This window comes from Notolepis coatsorum, assembly GCF_963971535.1.
Source record: "Notolepis coatsorum genome assembly, chromosome: 11".
Classification (NCBI taxonomy): domain Eukaryota; kingdom Metazoa; phylum Chordata; class Actinopteri; order Aulopiformes; family Paralepididae; genus Notolepis; species Notolepis coatsorum.
Window position 1 is genome coordinate 41,775,482 of NC_140175.1, and position 17,550 is coordinate 41,793,031.

Below are 17,550 nucleotides of genomic sequence, written 5' to 3' on the forward strand. Positions count from 1 at the left end.
ATTTCTCTTTCTCCAATTTTCTAGTTTTCTCCCCGTCCCAATTTAGTCGCCGTGCCAATTCCCCCCTCCCCTACCTGGCAGCTGTATGCATGTTCTCCTACGAGTCGGTACAAGGGCGTCCCGAAGCCGACCGCACGCTTCCTCCGATACGTGCGGCGACTGCCAGTGACGTCTTTTCACTTGGCAGCGAGGACTCTCATTGGTGAAGTGTAACGCGTGGGAGGGCACGCTATCTCCACCAAGTCCCACTGAGCAAGCGCCGAGACCACAACGCCAGATTCCCACCCACCAGCTTCCCACCCCCTAATACTGCCAATTGTATTAGTATGAACGACCAGCCAAGCTGGTAGCAACCCCGAGAGCTGGGCTCGAACCCAGCATCTCCTGCGTTGGTGATGAGCGCAATCTCTGCTACGCCACCTGACCGCCCCGGTTTCTAGTTGTTTTAAATTACAATACAAAAAAAAATCTATATTTTTGTTTTTCTCAGAAAACCTCTGTTGTTCCTGGTGGTGATCTGTTGTGTGTTTTGCTGCCCCAGCTGTTTTCTCTTTTCTCATGCCTGTCTGGCACACATCATCCTGCCAAGACACTCCTTTCACTGCCAGTAGAACCATCAGGACTGGCTGTTTTTATTACTCCAGTGATGGAGAAGGGAGAGGGGTGAGGAACATCCCCCCTCCTCCTCCCCAACGGCCTATCTTCCCTACTCTCAAGTCCACCTCCCATGAAAGAACTTCACCTATGACATCATGTCCTGTGTGTTTGGTTTCAGTAACACAAGCACCCTCCAATTTGTATTGTAAATCCCTGAGCCATGAGCACACGTCTCCTGCTGAATGAATGAATGAATGAATGAATGAATGAATGAATGAATGAATGAATGAATGAATGAATGAATGAATGAATGAATGAATTAATGAATGAATGAAAACTTTATTTAACAGATTGCAGAATGGGTACAATACAGTACGGCTCAATACACACAATTGTTAAGGGGATGCAGACCAGAGAAAGACGTTTGTCTTGTTTACATCAGGGTCCCCCATTTTCATTTCATATTGTTGCTGTCTGTGTAGCCAATCAGAATCTAAGTGAGCATGAAAAAAACACATTTGTTGTTCAGAGCAACATGATCTTCTCAAATGCGCAAAAACAAAAAACAGAGAACATGAAAACGTGGTCACCTTTGGAGTCATTTCAGCTGAACTCAATAGTTTACTGACACCCATTCAGTTAACAGTATAGATCTGCATGCAGTGACTGAACCACAAGTGGAGATCTGTCTGCATTCTTTGAGAACAGCTGACCATCCAAGAAACACTAAAAGTAGGATTTTACCCTCAGATCCATCATCACATTCTTAAGAACACCACAGCCTTTGCAGAAAGAGAAGACAATGGCTTGGTCAGGGTCTGCTGAGCAGCGCCAGACCTAGAACCCAGTGTTTACAGCAAGAGACGTCTTTTTGTGTCCCTCTATAACGGTCATGCTGCTTGACCGCTGAATGAGACGGCTCCCACTTCATCCTGACATTAGGCACGTTCGCTGAGCTTCGGCTCCAGGATAATAACGGCACTGGGGATGAAGTTGGCAGCGTGCCACACACTTTAGGACTGCCCCGCTCAGCATAGCACTGTGTGGCTGGTGAAACGGAGGGGTTACAAGCAGTCCGTCTGAAAGGCTAAAAATAGCAACACTCACTAATAGTATTTGATAGTCCTTTGACTCTGGAAAAATGTATGAACAGAAAAGTAAAAAATTGCTTTTCCAGCCACACTGGCATCCTAATATTTTGGCCACTGAAAGTGGCTTTTTCTTTGCCAGACTTGCTCCATGCCACCAAAGGAGTTGAGATGAAGTCACATGATAAAGCAGAAATTATAAGTGTTTCCTCCTTTCAGATTATGCAATCTAACCAGACGGAGCTACAAGGTTGCCTCAGTCTCTCTTTCTATATTGTTTTAGACAAAAACCTCAACTTGGGGTTTCCTCTTGGTGAAGTGCTGACCAGATAGATTTACACACCCGCTTCTTGTCTGCTACCATCGGTTTAGATTTCTTGTAAATAACGTCATATTTCCAGGTCACGAGAGCTTGTAGTGAGCTGCATGTCTTCTCTATCCCTTTCATGAAGCCAATGAACTGCTTTTCAAAGATACAGTCAGCGTGTCAACTGTATAGTGGAAGCCAAGGACATACTGTACCACTATCATATGATGACATGAGGAGAGTGCCGCTTTATGGCCAGTAAAATAACACACTATCCACTTAACATACAACAGTGGCTCATGTCATCTTGAGCTTGTGGCATCTTGCATGGTTGCCTCCGCCATCAGTGTGTGAATGTGTGAGTGAATGGGTGAATTTGAGTCATACGTTGTAAAGCGTTTTGGATAAAAGCTGTTATATAAATGCAGTCCATTTATTTACAATTCTCTCCCCTAGGCCTGTACTGTGACTCTGTGTCATGTCATCACAGATTATTACTATACTATGTTTTTGGAACACGGACACGTGGGCTTTTACATGGTTCCCACGTGTGCTTACTTGATTTTACATTTACATTTAGTAATTTAGCTGACTTACAATTTACAAATTGTGTACAACAAGTCAGCAGGAGGGGTACACCTCTGGTGGCTAAGGTTAAAGGGTATTGTTTGTCTAGCTGTGTTGAACTTGAGTGCTACACTCTGAGTACATAATGTAGTAATATATTAGCATATTAAGTAGTAATATCGGCATAGTAGCAATGTACATAGTAGATAGCAGTATAGCATAGTACATAATAGTAAAAGACAGTAAGAATGTCTGCATCACATATTAAAACTGATTTTGATTGTGATACCATTGCATGAGCTACGTGTCATTATGTCAACATATCACATGTTTTGATTTGATATATAATACCCTGTGATATGTGAAAGTCGTGTGTTTGTTCTTAACAGAGGTTAGTCACTCCTGTAGTAATGCTGCCAGGGGACATCAGAATCGAGCTTCATGGGATGTGTGTCAGTATAGGCAGGGAATTAAAAGATTATGCTTGACTCACATTGCATGAATTATGTACAGTAGCGCTCTTTGTGTGTGTGTGTGTGTGTGTGTGTGTGTGTGTGTGTGTGTGTGTGTGTGTGTGTGTGTGTGTGTGTGTGTGTGTGTGTGTGTGTGTGTGTGTGTGTGTGTGTGTGTGTGTGTGTGTGTGTGTGTGTGTGTGTGTGTGTGTGTGTGTGTGTGTGTGTGTGTGTGTGTGTGTAGTGGAAGGGAGTTGATATGACCAGATGTACTGTACCATAGTCTGTAAGCTCAGTACACAGAGTGCACTACACATTTGACATTAAAGGCAGAGGGGGTGGCATTGCATTCATGGATGTAGTGTTTGGGGATTTCTGTGACATATACACACCAATATAGTATAGAATTAATATATTCTCAATGCTGTCATGCTGGTCAAATTGCCTGGAAGCACCTCTTCTGACCTACTTTACATATCTCTACGTCTCCCCATCTCTCCCTAGCTCGGAGGTGACAGGAATGGGGCTGGCCTCGGGAACCCGCTTATTCCTCTGAAATCCCCAGTGGGGCCCCCTCCCTTGCCCCTACCAGATACTAGTCTCCCATAGAGGAAATGGCTGATCATCATCGTCAGGTCAAGACTTCCTTCCTCTTTATCCAACTGCAGTCGCCCTCCAAGGCTCATGGGCGGTCACGGACTGCAGTCAGTGCCAGCCTCGCTGCCAGAGTGGAAGGAGTGTCTTCAGCTGATGCGACGGCTGCAGCTCCAGCGCCCATCACACCTGAGGACACAGGGGACTACAAGGTTACGGCCGTGAGAGTGGAAGTCGACACCAACGAAGAAGAGGAAAAAGAAATCAGAGGTGCTTTAGTTTCGTTGGACGAGGATGAAGATGTGTTTTTGGTGCCGGGAAGCCCTCAGAGACAGGAAAGCTTGTATCTGAATACTGAAGAACTGTTAGCTGGATTACAGGAAGAAATACATAAAGCTTCCGACGAGCCAGTTTGGGTCCTGAGGGAAGATTGTATTTCAATGATGGATAAAGAGAATCAAGAGCCACAATCTGGGACAGCAAACTCTGCATCTCCCTCCCAAATCCATTCTGGGAGGGTTAGCTTCTTACACCCAGCTGGAGGATCGGGCTCTCAGATTAAGACCCCAGAGGAGAAGTCTGAAGAACCTAGCAAGCCAACCCACCAGGCCTCTGCTCAAACCAATATGTCCCCCGGCCCCCGTCGCTCAAGCACCAACAACTGGGTCACTAGTGCCAAACAGAAGGAAAGTGGGAAGCAAAGTCCACGAATAGCACCGAAGGTAGTTCCCAAGAGTCCAGAGCGTAAGACCTTCCTGTTTGCAGTCAAGGAGAGGTCCTCCAAGTTACCTGGAGATCCATATGGGAAGGTAGTGGTGAGGAGCCTGTCTGTATCTCTACCTTCTTCTCAGCCGAGTGTCAAGTTCTCACCACCACCACCATCATCATCATCATCACCACCACAACAACCACCACCACCACCTTTTCCTCAGCGTTCTGCTGTGAGCTCGGCTTCTCAAGCTTCTGTCCCGACAGCTGCTCAATCATCTGGGCTCAGTCCTGGTTCATCAACCACCGTCGAGCCTCCAGCGACCCAAAAGGTGAGTTGCTGCTGTGCTATTTTGCATAAGGTTGATGGTCTGCCTGCGGGTATAATTTATGGTTTGAATGGTTATTTTGGCATCACACCTTTGATCATGGTATAATTACAGTACTGCTGTTATGTACAGCACAGCGCTTCTTGTCTTATTGCAGCTTTACATACAGTAGCTCTGTGATGCTTTTTCAGACAGTGGTTGTTGACAGCATTGCTGTCTTTTTTTACAAGTTTAAATGTATGTTTTTGTCATCTTAATTCTTTGTACTTTAAATATACAAGTTCAAATTAGAGTTTTTATTCTTTGTACTTATATACACAATATATACAGTAGTATCCCTATTCCCTATACCTAGTCTAACTTAAGTGCTCTTGCCAGAGTTGGCTTGAAACGAGACATGACCACACAAGATGAGTACTACCGACTTGCTCCCCACCCAGATGGAACGATAGCTGCTAGGTATCCGGGGTTTGTCTCTGTCATTCCTCCCACTAAATGGTCTAGAAAGAAATTTAATCTTTGGAATCTGCCACAGAGATAACCAAGCAGTGTCTGAAGTATGCCCTGTGATTCAAAAGCCGAAGAAACAAAGCAAGTCTCCTTCATATTCCCATAGCTTTATATTCCCATAGCTTCGTATTCCCATAGCTTCGTATTCCCATAGCTCTGTATCCCCACATCTTCATATTCCTATAGCTTCATATTCCCATAGCTTCATATTCCCATAGCTCTGTATCCCCATATCTTCATATTCCCATATCTTCATATTCCAATAGCTTCATATCCCCATAGCTTCATATTCCAACAGCTTTATATTCCCATAACCTCTTAAAGGGCTAAAATCCCACCGGAGGGATTTAAACTTCCAACACTTTTAAAGGGGCACTTAAATGAAAAACAACAAAGATTTATTTTGTACATAATCTCACACATCCCAAGGCTCTAAACACACATTAGTTAAAGTTGTTGAGAGTTAATGAGTTTGAATATCTCCCCGTGTGATGTCATCAGAGGACACTGAATCGCTGTTCAATGAAATTACGGTAGTATAGATGACTGAGTGCATGAGGTAGGACAGTAAGACGTTTTCTTTTTCAATTCAGATATTGATTGAAGAAGTGTGTTTTTAGTCGACGGCGAAAGATTGGTCATGTTTTGGCTGTCCTAACTGTGGTGGGAAGTTCGTTCCACCATTGTGGAGCGAGGACCGAGAATAGGCGGCTTCTCTTTGATCATGACCCTCCCGGAGCTGGGATAGGAGTGGGTCTGAGGCGGCCAGAGGATGTTTTTCTTTCACTCTTCTTAGTTTGTGAGCGGGAGAATACTTTACTCTTCTCTTGTCCACTCACTAGCTTTCAGTGGCCAGTGGCCATTGTGACATCGTCGTTAAAAGGTTCAGTTCTCTAAATGATGACACATTAACAGACGGTTCTCATCACATCCTGGAAACACACTAGCATCTCATTCCAACAATTCTTTTTTACAAAACACCCAGTGTTTCGGTAGTGACTGCATAATACATAAACACATAATATTTAGCATAATACCCCCAAAAGTTTACTTTATTGAAGAGAATATGTGTTCCATTCTTTTTTTGATCCACTTTTTCTCCCATTTTCTATTTTTCTCCCATCCCAATTTTTCATATCGTCCAATTCAACCCTCCCCTGTCTTTGAACGTTGTTTCTTGCCTCCCACAAGCCGGCTGCAATGTGGACTAAGTCATACATAGCACGAGTCCCCTCCGAATCAGATACTCGAGTTAACAGCCGTCGCATCTTTTCACCTGCGCGGCTCGATCTTTCAGCGTCGGGGGTCTGGGCTTTGGAGGGGCCCCGCCCCCGTCGCTTCTTGATTCTACTGCGTAGGCGCACCAACCGACCTGTAGGAGTCGCTGTCCACAACGCCCAATCCCCACCCTTCAGTTTCCCTCCCCGTAATACGGCCAATGTGTATTACTGTGGACGACCAGCTAAACTGAAAGCAATGTGGAGAGCGGGGCTCGAACAGGAGGCATCCTGTTCGAGCCTAGTCTCCAGCATTCGTTGCGAGCGCCTTGCCCACTGCGCCACGTAGCCGCCCATATGTGTTCCATTCTTAAAGTTACACACTGATTTTCAGACTTTGGAACACATTTATTTCAAAATGATGGGATTTAACTACTTACCATTCCATTTTGTCACTACCGAAATTATCACGTCACTACCGAAACTTTACCATAAAGTTTCGGTAATGACTGTTTCGGTAGTGACAATTCTGGCTAACTTTGAGCATAACTAAAGAATGCTAGCAAGCACATGGCTATATACACATCTTTGAAGAGGTGTAGGCCTACACACATAAAAACATAATATTCTGCATGAAACCCCAAAAAAGTTTACTTAATTGAAGAAAATATGTGTTCGGTGGTGACAATTATTATGGTTACACACCGATTTTCAGACTTTGGAACACATTTATTTCAAAAGTATGGGATTTAGCTACTTACCATGCAGCCATGAGGGACAGGGAGGCAGTGTCAATGCCTGGTCAAAAATGCAGGGGTGTGACTAAAAACCAGGCTCAGCCAATGGACTAAAACTCCTGTGTTTCGGTAGTGACATGAGGTTTTTTGAGTATAGTTTTTTTATTAAAAAATTAAACCCACAATAAATCTAAATCGTTCAACTTCTGTTTAAACTTAATCATGAAGATCTTTGAAATTACACCATTGAACTAAATCTAAAAAAGAAAAAGTGTTATTTACATACATTGAAATGTACATGTCAGGGTTTGGGACAGCAATAGAAAGTAGGCATACCCTATAAATGATGATTTTGTATATATTTAGCTCATCACAATATAATTTAATGCCTTGGGTTTAAATAGATCATAACATATCCTTAGTAAATATCTATGTCTGAATACTTAATTATTTTGTTATAGTTTTTCTTGTTGTGGGACTGCGCTTTGAACTAATTCGGTAGAATGCCCCATTATATGGTAATAGGTACACGTCAACAAAATGATTGTGTTTAATGTCCTAGGGGAAATTTATCTGCAAGTACCCAATTATTGCCCATCCCCCCTTTAATAAATTAAAGCCCCCCCTCCTGTGATGACATCAACAATTTTAACATTTTCAAGCAGGCCTCACAAGTAAATCATTGGTTTCATAGGGCGAAGTAGACAAAACTATTGATTCCTGTCAATAGAAAAAAGTACAGTTGATACGACTCCCCTGCTGTACAACTGAAGCTCATCCTGACTGGGGTATGATAGAGATATAAATCACATTCTGAGATGAATGAATGAATTAATCTTTATTTCTAACATGATTTAAAAAAGAAACAAAGAATAAAAAAGACAAACAACGAAAAATATGCATATCACTGTTCGAAAAGGAGTAGGAAGAAGCCTAAGCCTATCATGCCCTGATGCAGTGTTTTCAGAGGAGGATAGATATGTCAGTTGAGAGATGTGGTCCCTGGAGGAGGGCTTTTCACCAAAAAACAATGCTGATTTATTTTGCACATAATCTCACACACATAAAAAAATATATAAAAAAAAACAGTGATGTCATCAGGGGCATTGCATTATTGTATTGTGTTAATTACAGCACCATTAAATGATGTAGATGAAAAATAGCAATACTTTGTCTTATAGGGACTGCTATCTTATCATTTCATTGAGCTGTAATTAACACAACGCAAGGATTCAATGTCCCCGATGACTTCACTGGTGGTGGTAATTTACTCTCAATAACTGTCAAACTAAATGAATGTGTGCAAAACTGTTTAGAGCTTTTGTATCCATGTGAGATTATGTACAAAATAAATCAGCATTGTTTTTGGTGGAGTGCCCCTTTAAGGTAGGTAGGTGTGTCTCCAAACCTTGAATCTGCAGCAACCTGTCTGTGTGTACACTAATGACACTGGGACAATAGGATTACTAGTCAAGTATTTAAACAGTTCAATTCACAGGTCTCTCATACTAACCTGTACAGTGATTCTTATGGTACATCTCTGGTACCACTGTGGTTCTGAATCAGTAGTATGTATAGGCCAGGGTATAAATACCCACCTAGCAGCCTAGTTACCATTGACATATATAGAATGGGATGGTCACTGTACCTATATCCACCTCCTCTCAGTAGTAATATACAGCAGTGGTTCTCAACTGGTCTAGCCTCGGGACCCAACATTTTCCTTAGTCATTAAGTCGCGACCCAAATGTTTGAACCACTATGATTTATTTTTTAAAAAAAATGCAGTAATACACAATCTTTCATGCACTGTTAAAAACATGAAATAAACACAAAAAAGTGCAACAAAAGTGCAACTAGGGCTAAAAACCCAATGAAATAAAATAATAATAATAAATAATTATGCTTCCTAGCAGACTTCTTAGCTTAACATAACAGACCTATAGTAAGTTTGGGGGAACTAATGGGTTGCAACAAAAGTACAACTAGGGCTAAAAACACAATGAAATAAAATAATAATAATAATAATAAATAATGTATCCTTCTTAGTAGACTTCTTAGCTTAACATCCCAGGGAACTAATGGGATAACTGGGGATGTTGTTTGCTCCCGACAAGAGTCTGGGGTGATGGTAGACAAAGCAACTCTGAGGTCATGCTCAATGTCCAATCTGTTCCTCTGCTTTGTCTTCAGCTGGACCAGAGCTGAGAAGCCACTTTCACAAAGATACAGTAGGTAGTGAAAAAAAATATTACAAAAAGAAATTATTATTATTATTATAATTTTTTATACACACATCCGCGACCCACTCAAAATGGCCCTGCAACCCAAATTTGGGTTGCGACCCACCAGTTGAGAAACACTGATATACAGTATATCCCAGTGTTGTAGTCCAGTCACTAAATCTCGAGTCCGAGTCGAGTCTCGAGTCCCCAGTGTTTGAGTCCAAGTCCGAGTCACCAAAGAAGAGCCGAGGCGAGTCCCCATTACCCTAGTCTGAGTCTGAGTCCAAGTCATCAAGGTTGAGTCCACTCCACTCTGGTAGTCAAAGAGCTGACATACAAAATAAAAAGAAAAGTCTACATTAAACATAAACGACACAGCAGTCACCATTTCAAAGGGAGTTTATATACTTTGTGACACAATAGCCAAACAAATACACTAGCCATCAATATCCTATGCCAAATGAATAGGGCCTATTAATTTTTTTTTAAATAAATAACTGTATTTATCAATGAACAAGTCAGAGTCCTCGTCTGCACCTTCCGAGTCCGAATGCAGTCAATGCTCGAGTCCAAGTCCAAGTCAGAGTCATCAGTGCTCAAGTCCAAGTCGAGTCACGAGTCCTGAAAATCAGTCCAGGACTTGAGTCTGAGTCTTGGACTTGAGTACTACAACACTGGTATATCCTGATACTCTCAGTAATAATATACAGTATATCCAGCTCCTCTCAGTAGTAATATACAGTATATCCAGCTCCTCTCAGTAGTAATATACAGTATATCCACCTCCTCTCTAGCAATATACATTATATCCACCTACTCTCAGTAGTAATATACAGTATATCCACCTCCTCTCAGTAGTAATATACAGTATATCCACCTCCTCTCAGTAGTAATATACAGTATATCCACCTACTCTCAGTAGTAATATACATAATATACATAATATCCACATCCTCTCAGTAGTAATATACAGTGTATCTCAGTAGTAATATACAGTATATCCACTCCTCGCAGTAGTAATATACAGTATATCTCAGTAGTAATATACAGTATATCCACCTACTCTCAGTAGTAATATACAGTATATATCCACCTACTCTCAGTAGTAATATACAGTATATCTCAGTAGTAATATACAGTATATCCACCTACTCTCAGTAGTAATATACAGTATATATCCACCTACTCTCAGTAGTAATATACAGTATATCCACCTACTCTCAGTAGTAATATACAGTATATATCCACCTACTCTCAGTAGTAATATACAGTATATCCACTTCCTCTACTATTTCTAGACCACAGTTCCCACTCCACAGTGTAATAATAGGAAATCCCTGCTGATTTAGAGATTGGGTTGGATTGGGGCGGGGGTGAGGGGATAAGAGAGGGTATATGATTCAACTTGGAATTGGATCACCCCCTAGTGTTGGACTACAAAACTTAAGACATTACCACAACACCAATCATTTATGTCTCCTTCTTTATGCTGTTTATGATGAGACGATTAACCTAAACAATATAATAATCACCATCAAATCCCCTAAATTGATACACAGCAATTAGATTAATAATTCATAACAATAGAGCCCCTTCAAAACGAATGCAATAAGCAGATGACATAGCAATGATAGTATCAATGCATGTGTAATGAGCGAGGAAGATGTCCTTTATTAGCATAAATTCATTTAATGTATTTATTAGCATAAGTTAATTGATATATGGAGTATATTCATGGTTGTGTATGTTTACACACAACATTCCCCAATGTCTTCAGACTTGACTCAAATCACAATGAGTTAGGCTATTATAGGCTATTATACTGGATACCCTTCCACATTACGATAGGATCCATTATTTCAACAGAAACAATGTGTTTTATGGAATATTTAGAGGTTCTTTAATAAGAAGAATAAGTGTAGTAAAGTTGTTTACAGCTACTGTTTCAGGACCCACCAATTTCTGAATTGTCTGACTGGTGTTTAAATAACCAGATAGGAGATTTGGGCTGTACATTTATCTATATTAATTATATATATATATTAGCACAAATGATAAGGACCACTAGTCTAGCTTAAAATGCCGGGAGGGGTGTTTGTGGCCAACAGCATAGGCTAGCTGGTCCGTATTAGCTTCCATTACTTTGTGCTAAGCTAGGCTAGCTGGTAGTCGGATAGCTTTCTATTGTACGCACGGAGAGTAAATTGGTATCTATCTTCTCGTCTGACAAGACGGTAAGCGGATTTCCCATAATGTTGGCACTTGAGAATTACATGTGGTTGCATAAAATTAGAGCCCCCCCCATCCCCCCATTATTTTATCAAAAAAGAAAAATTACATGCCACCAGGCTAAGCAAGGTACGGCTCATTAATTTATATAGCACATGTCATACAATTCAAAGTGCTTTACATAGATGATAGAACAGATGCAAATAAATAGAAGGAGATCATGAATAAAAAATAAGTGCAATTTCCAGTGGGCTGCACTCACAATAACTACATTTAATGAAAGGCAATGGTAAATATAAAATAGTGTTTTTGAAAATAGTCAGAATTGGGGAAAATCTGAGATCTTCTAGAAGTTTGTTTCAACAATGTGTAGTAAAATACCTAAAACCATGTTTTATTCCAACTCTATGAACAGATAGCAGTACCGGTCCCAGATGACCTAAGAGATCTATAGAGAGGGTTTCATATAAGCAAGTCAGAGATGTATTTTGGCCCTAAACCATTGAGTGATTTATAGACAAGTAAATGTATTTTGAAGTCAATTCTTTGACACACTGGTAGCCAGTGCAGAGACCTGAGCACTGGTGTAACTCTAGAAGCAGTGTTCTGAATGAACTGCTGTCTACATGGAGACCTGAATCAAGACCATTACAGTAGTCTAACTAACCTACTGGAGATGAAGGCATGTGTTGGACATGTATCCTCTAAGATGTGGAACATTGATTGATTGATTGATTGAAAACTTTATTAACAGATTGAAGAATGGGTACAATACAGTACAGCTCAATACACACAATTGTTAAGGGGATGCAGACCAGAGAAAGACTTTCGTCTTGTTTACATCAGGGTCCCCCATTTTCAATTCATCAGGACATATATGACATACATGACATACAGATAGTCAGTACTGCTACATCTATACATTTATGACATACCAGATTTGCAAATACAGTACTGTTTGTGATACAGAAGGAGTCAAGAAAAGGGAGTATATACATTTGACGTAGAAACTGTACATTGGAGGAGGTTGGGTGGGGGGGGTTGGGTACATTGGGATATTGACAACCATACTGGGTAATTTACATTGGAGGTGGTTGGGGGGGGGGGCACACTGTATAAACAAGCAAAACTGTACATTGAGGGGGGGGGGGGGGGGGAGGAGACACTGTACAAACAAACAAAATTGTACATTGGACTATTGACAAAACCATACTAGGTAAATGACTGTACATTGGAGGGGGTTGGGTTAGGATATTTACAGGGGCCAGTGTTGAATTGCAGTCTCCCGTAGGCGTCCCATTCAGGTATAGGCCCATGTAGGTCATACAGTGTAGGCTTTTCTACTCAATCATAATTCAATTTCGATTTACTCCCCCCGAAAGAGCAACAAAACAACCACCACCCCCCACTCCATCACATATATTTTCACTGTAAAACCATATCTCGATTCGTTTTCTTAATTTATATTTTTATTATTTGACAATAATAATTTAAATAGCCAGCACAACATTTAACAATACCATATCTATATATATAGATATACAGTAACAGTAGTCTATATTAAGGTTTTATATAACTATTCAACCCATTGTGTTATGTTATATGGAAAATGTATGCTGAAATATTTATTTCGGTAAAGCGAATTTATCTAAGCATGTGTGGTATGTTAAAATTGCAGCTAGATAAGGCTGTATAATCTATTTGATTATATATACTCCATTATTTCCCTCTATAATAATAGTCTACCCTCTTACTGTAAATGGATGAGACTAGGAAGAGCGTGCCCGGAGGAGGAACGTACCAAGTGTCACGACGTTTGAGGGGAAGGCTGCAAAACAAAACAAAAGTCAATAGATAAACACAGAGAGGGCAAAGTGTAGCAGCAGATAGGGCAGCGCGCGCGGAGCTCACGGAAGAATCGCGAATACGCTTTTCATATGGACTGATTAAAACCTCCGCGTGAGTATCCGTCTATTCCTATCTAAACAAAAGGCAAACCCGTTGTTGTCGACGTGCATTTTTTGTTGTTGTTGGGAGGATTCAAATCATGATGCTAGACGGAGAGCAGGATGGAATCGAATTCGCGGCGCTCGCTCTGTACTGTAGCTCTGCTAGCTGTGGGGTTTCGAGTTCCATACAGAATGTCACGCCTCCATCCATTCCTCCCAGCCAGGCAGCCGGAGTCTGTCTCAGACTGTGGGCTGCTGTTCTGTTCTGTGTGTAGTAATGCCTGCCTAGCTTAGTGGCTACTGTAGTACATGCGTTAAGCAGTGCTGTGCCGCGTGCATGGGAGGAACAAGGATGGAGGCTACCGTGTACACTGGGGATATTAGCCCGTACTATGTAGGGCTGGTGATGGGGAGCATTTCAGCCAGCTGAGGAGTCTGAGCTGTCAGTCAGTCAGACCAGCGGAGAGAGGGAGAGAGAGAGAGAACAGAGCCAGTTCATCAGCTCAGCAGTTGTCACTTTGAACAGAAACAAAATCGGAATATGGAGGAGGAGAGGGATGGGGTAAGGTAGCCAGTCTTATCCTCTACTTCACACAGCAAATCTAACCAGATTTTCTAAAAGCAGCTGTCTGTCTGTGTGGCCAACTGAACTAGCCAGCTTGTTTGCCTCTAGCAGCACCCGGTGCCAACCAACGGTCATCATCCGTGCTGCTAGTCGGTTGGTTAGCTTTCGTGTCACTAGCTAGCCGGTGGCTGATGATAATAAAGTGGCTTGTCAGCAATTCAAACCTAGTTAATTTTTACGTGAGCTGCTTCTCTGCATGTTGGTTTATCAGTCACAGGACCAGTTATCTTTATTCGTGTGAAAAAGTAACACAGTTACCCTGCAAGCGCTTGGTTTTCCTTTCATTGTGTATCTTATGTTTATTTCAGGGTAATTTCAATGAATGGTACTAAAACCTAAAATCCAGTAAACAAGACATCCATTTCTTGGGCCAAACTGTAGACATGCCACTTTATTATTAATAGTTGACATAAATTGACATTTGTCTTGTATTCATATTTATCCTACTTTGGTATGAGTTTGGTTAAATCCTAGTTTACCAAAACTGATCTTTTAAGGTGCGAGCTGCTCCATTTAATATAAAGTTCAAGAAGGTTGTGCAGGGACTAATCCTTGGCTCAGATTCAAATCTGGGTTACAGCCTCCAACAGCGTTTTCCCTTCAGCAAATGTTTCCACTTCACTATCCCTCTTCATCCTCTCTCCAATTACAGTAGCGTTATTAGTGGTTACAGTCAGCAGGGTCTACAGCCAAGCTCTGTTTGGATCATGTGATTATGTTCAGGTAATGGGGAAGGTCTATAACATAACTAATTCCTCACTCTATAGCCATGCTCTGTTTGGATGTGATTATGTTCAGGTAATGGGGAAGATTTGGAGTGAGCCAGCAACCTACTGGCATCATAAAGTAACCCACCGAAAGAGCAGTGCATTACACAGTGCTGCTTTTGTAAATGGTTTATGATTGAACAAGTGTAGGCTTAAAAAACGCCAGTTAGGTCTTTTATGTGTCCTGAATAGGCTACTTCTTCTCATATTGACTTGAGCAGGCTCTTAGACACTCAGTCTGGCTACCTACCCAGGAGATGACTTTGTGTGGTGGTGGTACATTTCCACCCTCCCTTCATATTAACTTTTCATACGTTGTCATGTTTTTCTAGGACGCTGCTTTCAGCTCATCCTGTGCATAAGATGCAGATATTCACCAGACTCTCCCTCCTCAGTGTGTCTGCTAGTACTGTGTTGACACGATGTCCTGGCTCCTCTACGAGAGAGAGAGAGAGAGAGAGAGAGAGAGAGAGAGACAGTCCATTAGCCACACATTATCCAGCAACCGCTATTGCAAGACCAGAAACATTGTTTTTTTCATTCTGTGTGGACCCGTGTCTGAAAAGGACCAGCCTTGCATTATTTTCTAGCCAACCAGAGGGGATTTATTTATGTTCTTGTCTTGATGAAGTGTGGGATCATATGACACACAGCCTTCTCTCTTCCTTGTGTTTTATGGGTTCAGTATTGCTGGGATTCTCATGGCCTCAGTATTGAATTATGATGAATTGACATATCTCTTATGCAGACAATGTGGTTGGCTCAAATAAAAGCCACACTGAATATAGAAGCCCCTCCTGCCAACAACAGGAATGTCTGCAACCCGTCATTATGAGCACTTCCTGTACAAAAAACGGTCATGATTTATGAAAGCTAATCCCAGTCTGGCAGCCCCCCAGTCAGGAGGGAGATTCCCACCACCTTCCATAGGTGTCCAATTGTCTGGGTTTCTGCCTCCCTCTTCACAGCCACCTGACACTTGGCCCGCTGTGCCGTGGGAGTGGCAGTGTGTGGTGACGGCGGACCTGACAGCTGCTAGGGATGCATTGTTTCCTCCGGGGATAGATGTAAACAAAGCAATATGCAAAAAGCCCACATGGGGTTCCAGTAGCAATTGGCTCATCTTTGTTCACAAATTAATCAGGCTACACTCCAATTTTGGCTGACTTGATGTTGCATTTGATTCTTTAAACTACTATTGTTATGCTCATTAATTTCAGCAGAGCACAGTACAGTGTAAGATATATGAAGTCTGCATTTCACTTGCAAGCTGTGTTAAATCTCCCCACAGTCCATTGCGTCAGCACAAATTGTGGACACACTCTTGTCTTCTCTTACAAGCAGACAAGGAGTGGTTTTCCCCTCAGCACTCAGCTGATGGGAATAGTCAGTATTTTGTGTTTCTTTTTTGGACAAACGCCGCTCAGTCAGGCTGGACCAGGGACATAGGAGGTTCTGTTTATCATGAAGAAAATGATAGAGCGTAGCCAACCTCAGACCTCTTTTAGGGAGGGATGTCGACGCTGGGTACGATATAGCAAGTTTAGGCTCACTCGTCTTTCAGTAGTTTGTGTAACTGGTATACTAACTCAATAAACATGCTCTCAGCTGCATCATGACCTTTGAGCTTTGAACCAGAAAGCAAATGTGATTGTGCAATTTAAAAGCATGTCTTGCGGCTCTCGCCTCTATGGAATTCGTCGCCAGTAAATAGATCACGTCTAATTCACAAGCTGAACCATCTCCCTGCTTTCTCAACAGTGGCCTAAAATCATGGAAGCCCCATTTCACCTCATTAACTCATTTTATTATCACGGCTCAAATGATAATACCCTGCAGGCATAGTCCAATATCCTGTTTCTCTAGTTTGACTGATGCACTCGGTCCTAATGAGGTCCAATGATTAGGTGGTAGGCTATACAACCGCTAAAATAGTTTAAATAGTTTAAACCTCAACTCTAAGGTCAAAGCAATATCATCAGATTGATAGAAACTAGTAAAGAAACCTGGTGATCAAGTACAGGATCTGCTGTCTTTTTGGATCAGGCTGTGGTTTGTAATTCATGTTAGAGTTGTTTGGATGAAAGGCCTGGGCCACATCAGGCTATGTTTTGCATCAAAGCAACGTGTTTAAACACACTGGGTCTCATTCTCCAACGGACTTACGACAAAAAGGGCTTTCTCTTAGGGCCATTTGAGACCATTTCAGCCTGAAAAGGTCTCAAATGGCCTAAGAGAAAGCCATTTTTGTCATAAGTCCTTGGAGAATGAGACCCATAGACTAGACATCCACAAGTATATTTTAATATGAACAGAAATGGTTACAGTGATTGGTACTGTTGAATTTTCTCATATTACAAGCAATTAGACTACAGTGAGATATGGCGCAGATCAGACAGATCTCAAGCTGATACATTGCTCAGCTTAAATGTGGAGCACTTTACCCCTAGCCAGGTCCCTTGCGGCTCACAACATCACAGCCTCACAAAAATGGATGCCTTGTTGCGGACATAGTAGGAGGACTCCCCCCTTTCACTCTTATCATATGATTTAGGAGGGAGGTCCATTGGAGTTTGACAGTCTTTCTTGCTTAATGCTTGCCAAACATCTAATGATTTTGGCTTGGGCCTACTACCTTATATCCCCTCC

General features: G+C 41.7%; 1 protein-coding gene across 4 annotated transcripts in view; it reads left to right on the forward strand.

The window, feature by feature from the left end:
• psd3l (pleckstrin and Sec7 domain containing 3, like) overlaps positions 1 to 17,550 on the forward strand; it is a 305,351-nt gene that overhangs the window by 28,127 nt on the left and 259,674 nt on the right. For 2 of the 4 annotated variants that reach the window (XM_084325306.1, XM_084325307.1), the window contains exon 1: positions 3,698 to 4,645. The exons of 1 other annotated variant lie outside the window; for it this stretch is intronic. In XM_084325306.1, the coding sequence (XP_084181432.1) occupies positions 4,046 to 4,645 (600 nt within the window). In that variant the 5' untranslated portion in view covers positions 3,698 to 4,045. Of the gene's footprint in view, positions 1 to 3,697; positions 4,646 to 14,014; positions 14,072 to 17,550 lie in introns of those variants that run through there. One more of the 4 variants, XM_084325308.1, reaches the window with a different exon arrangement.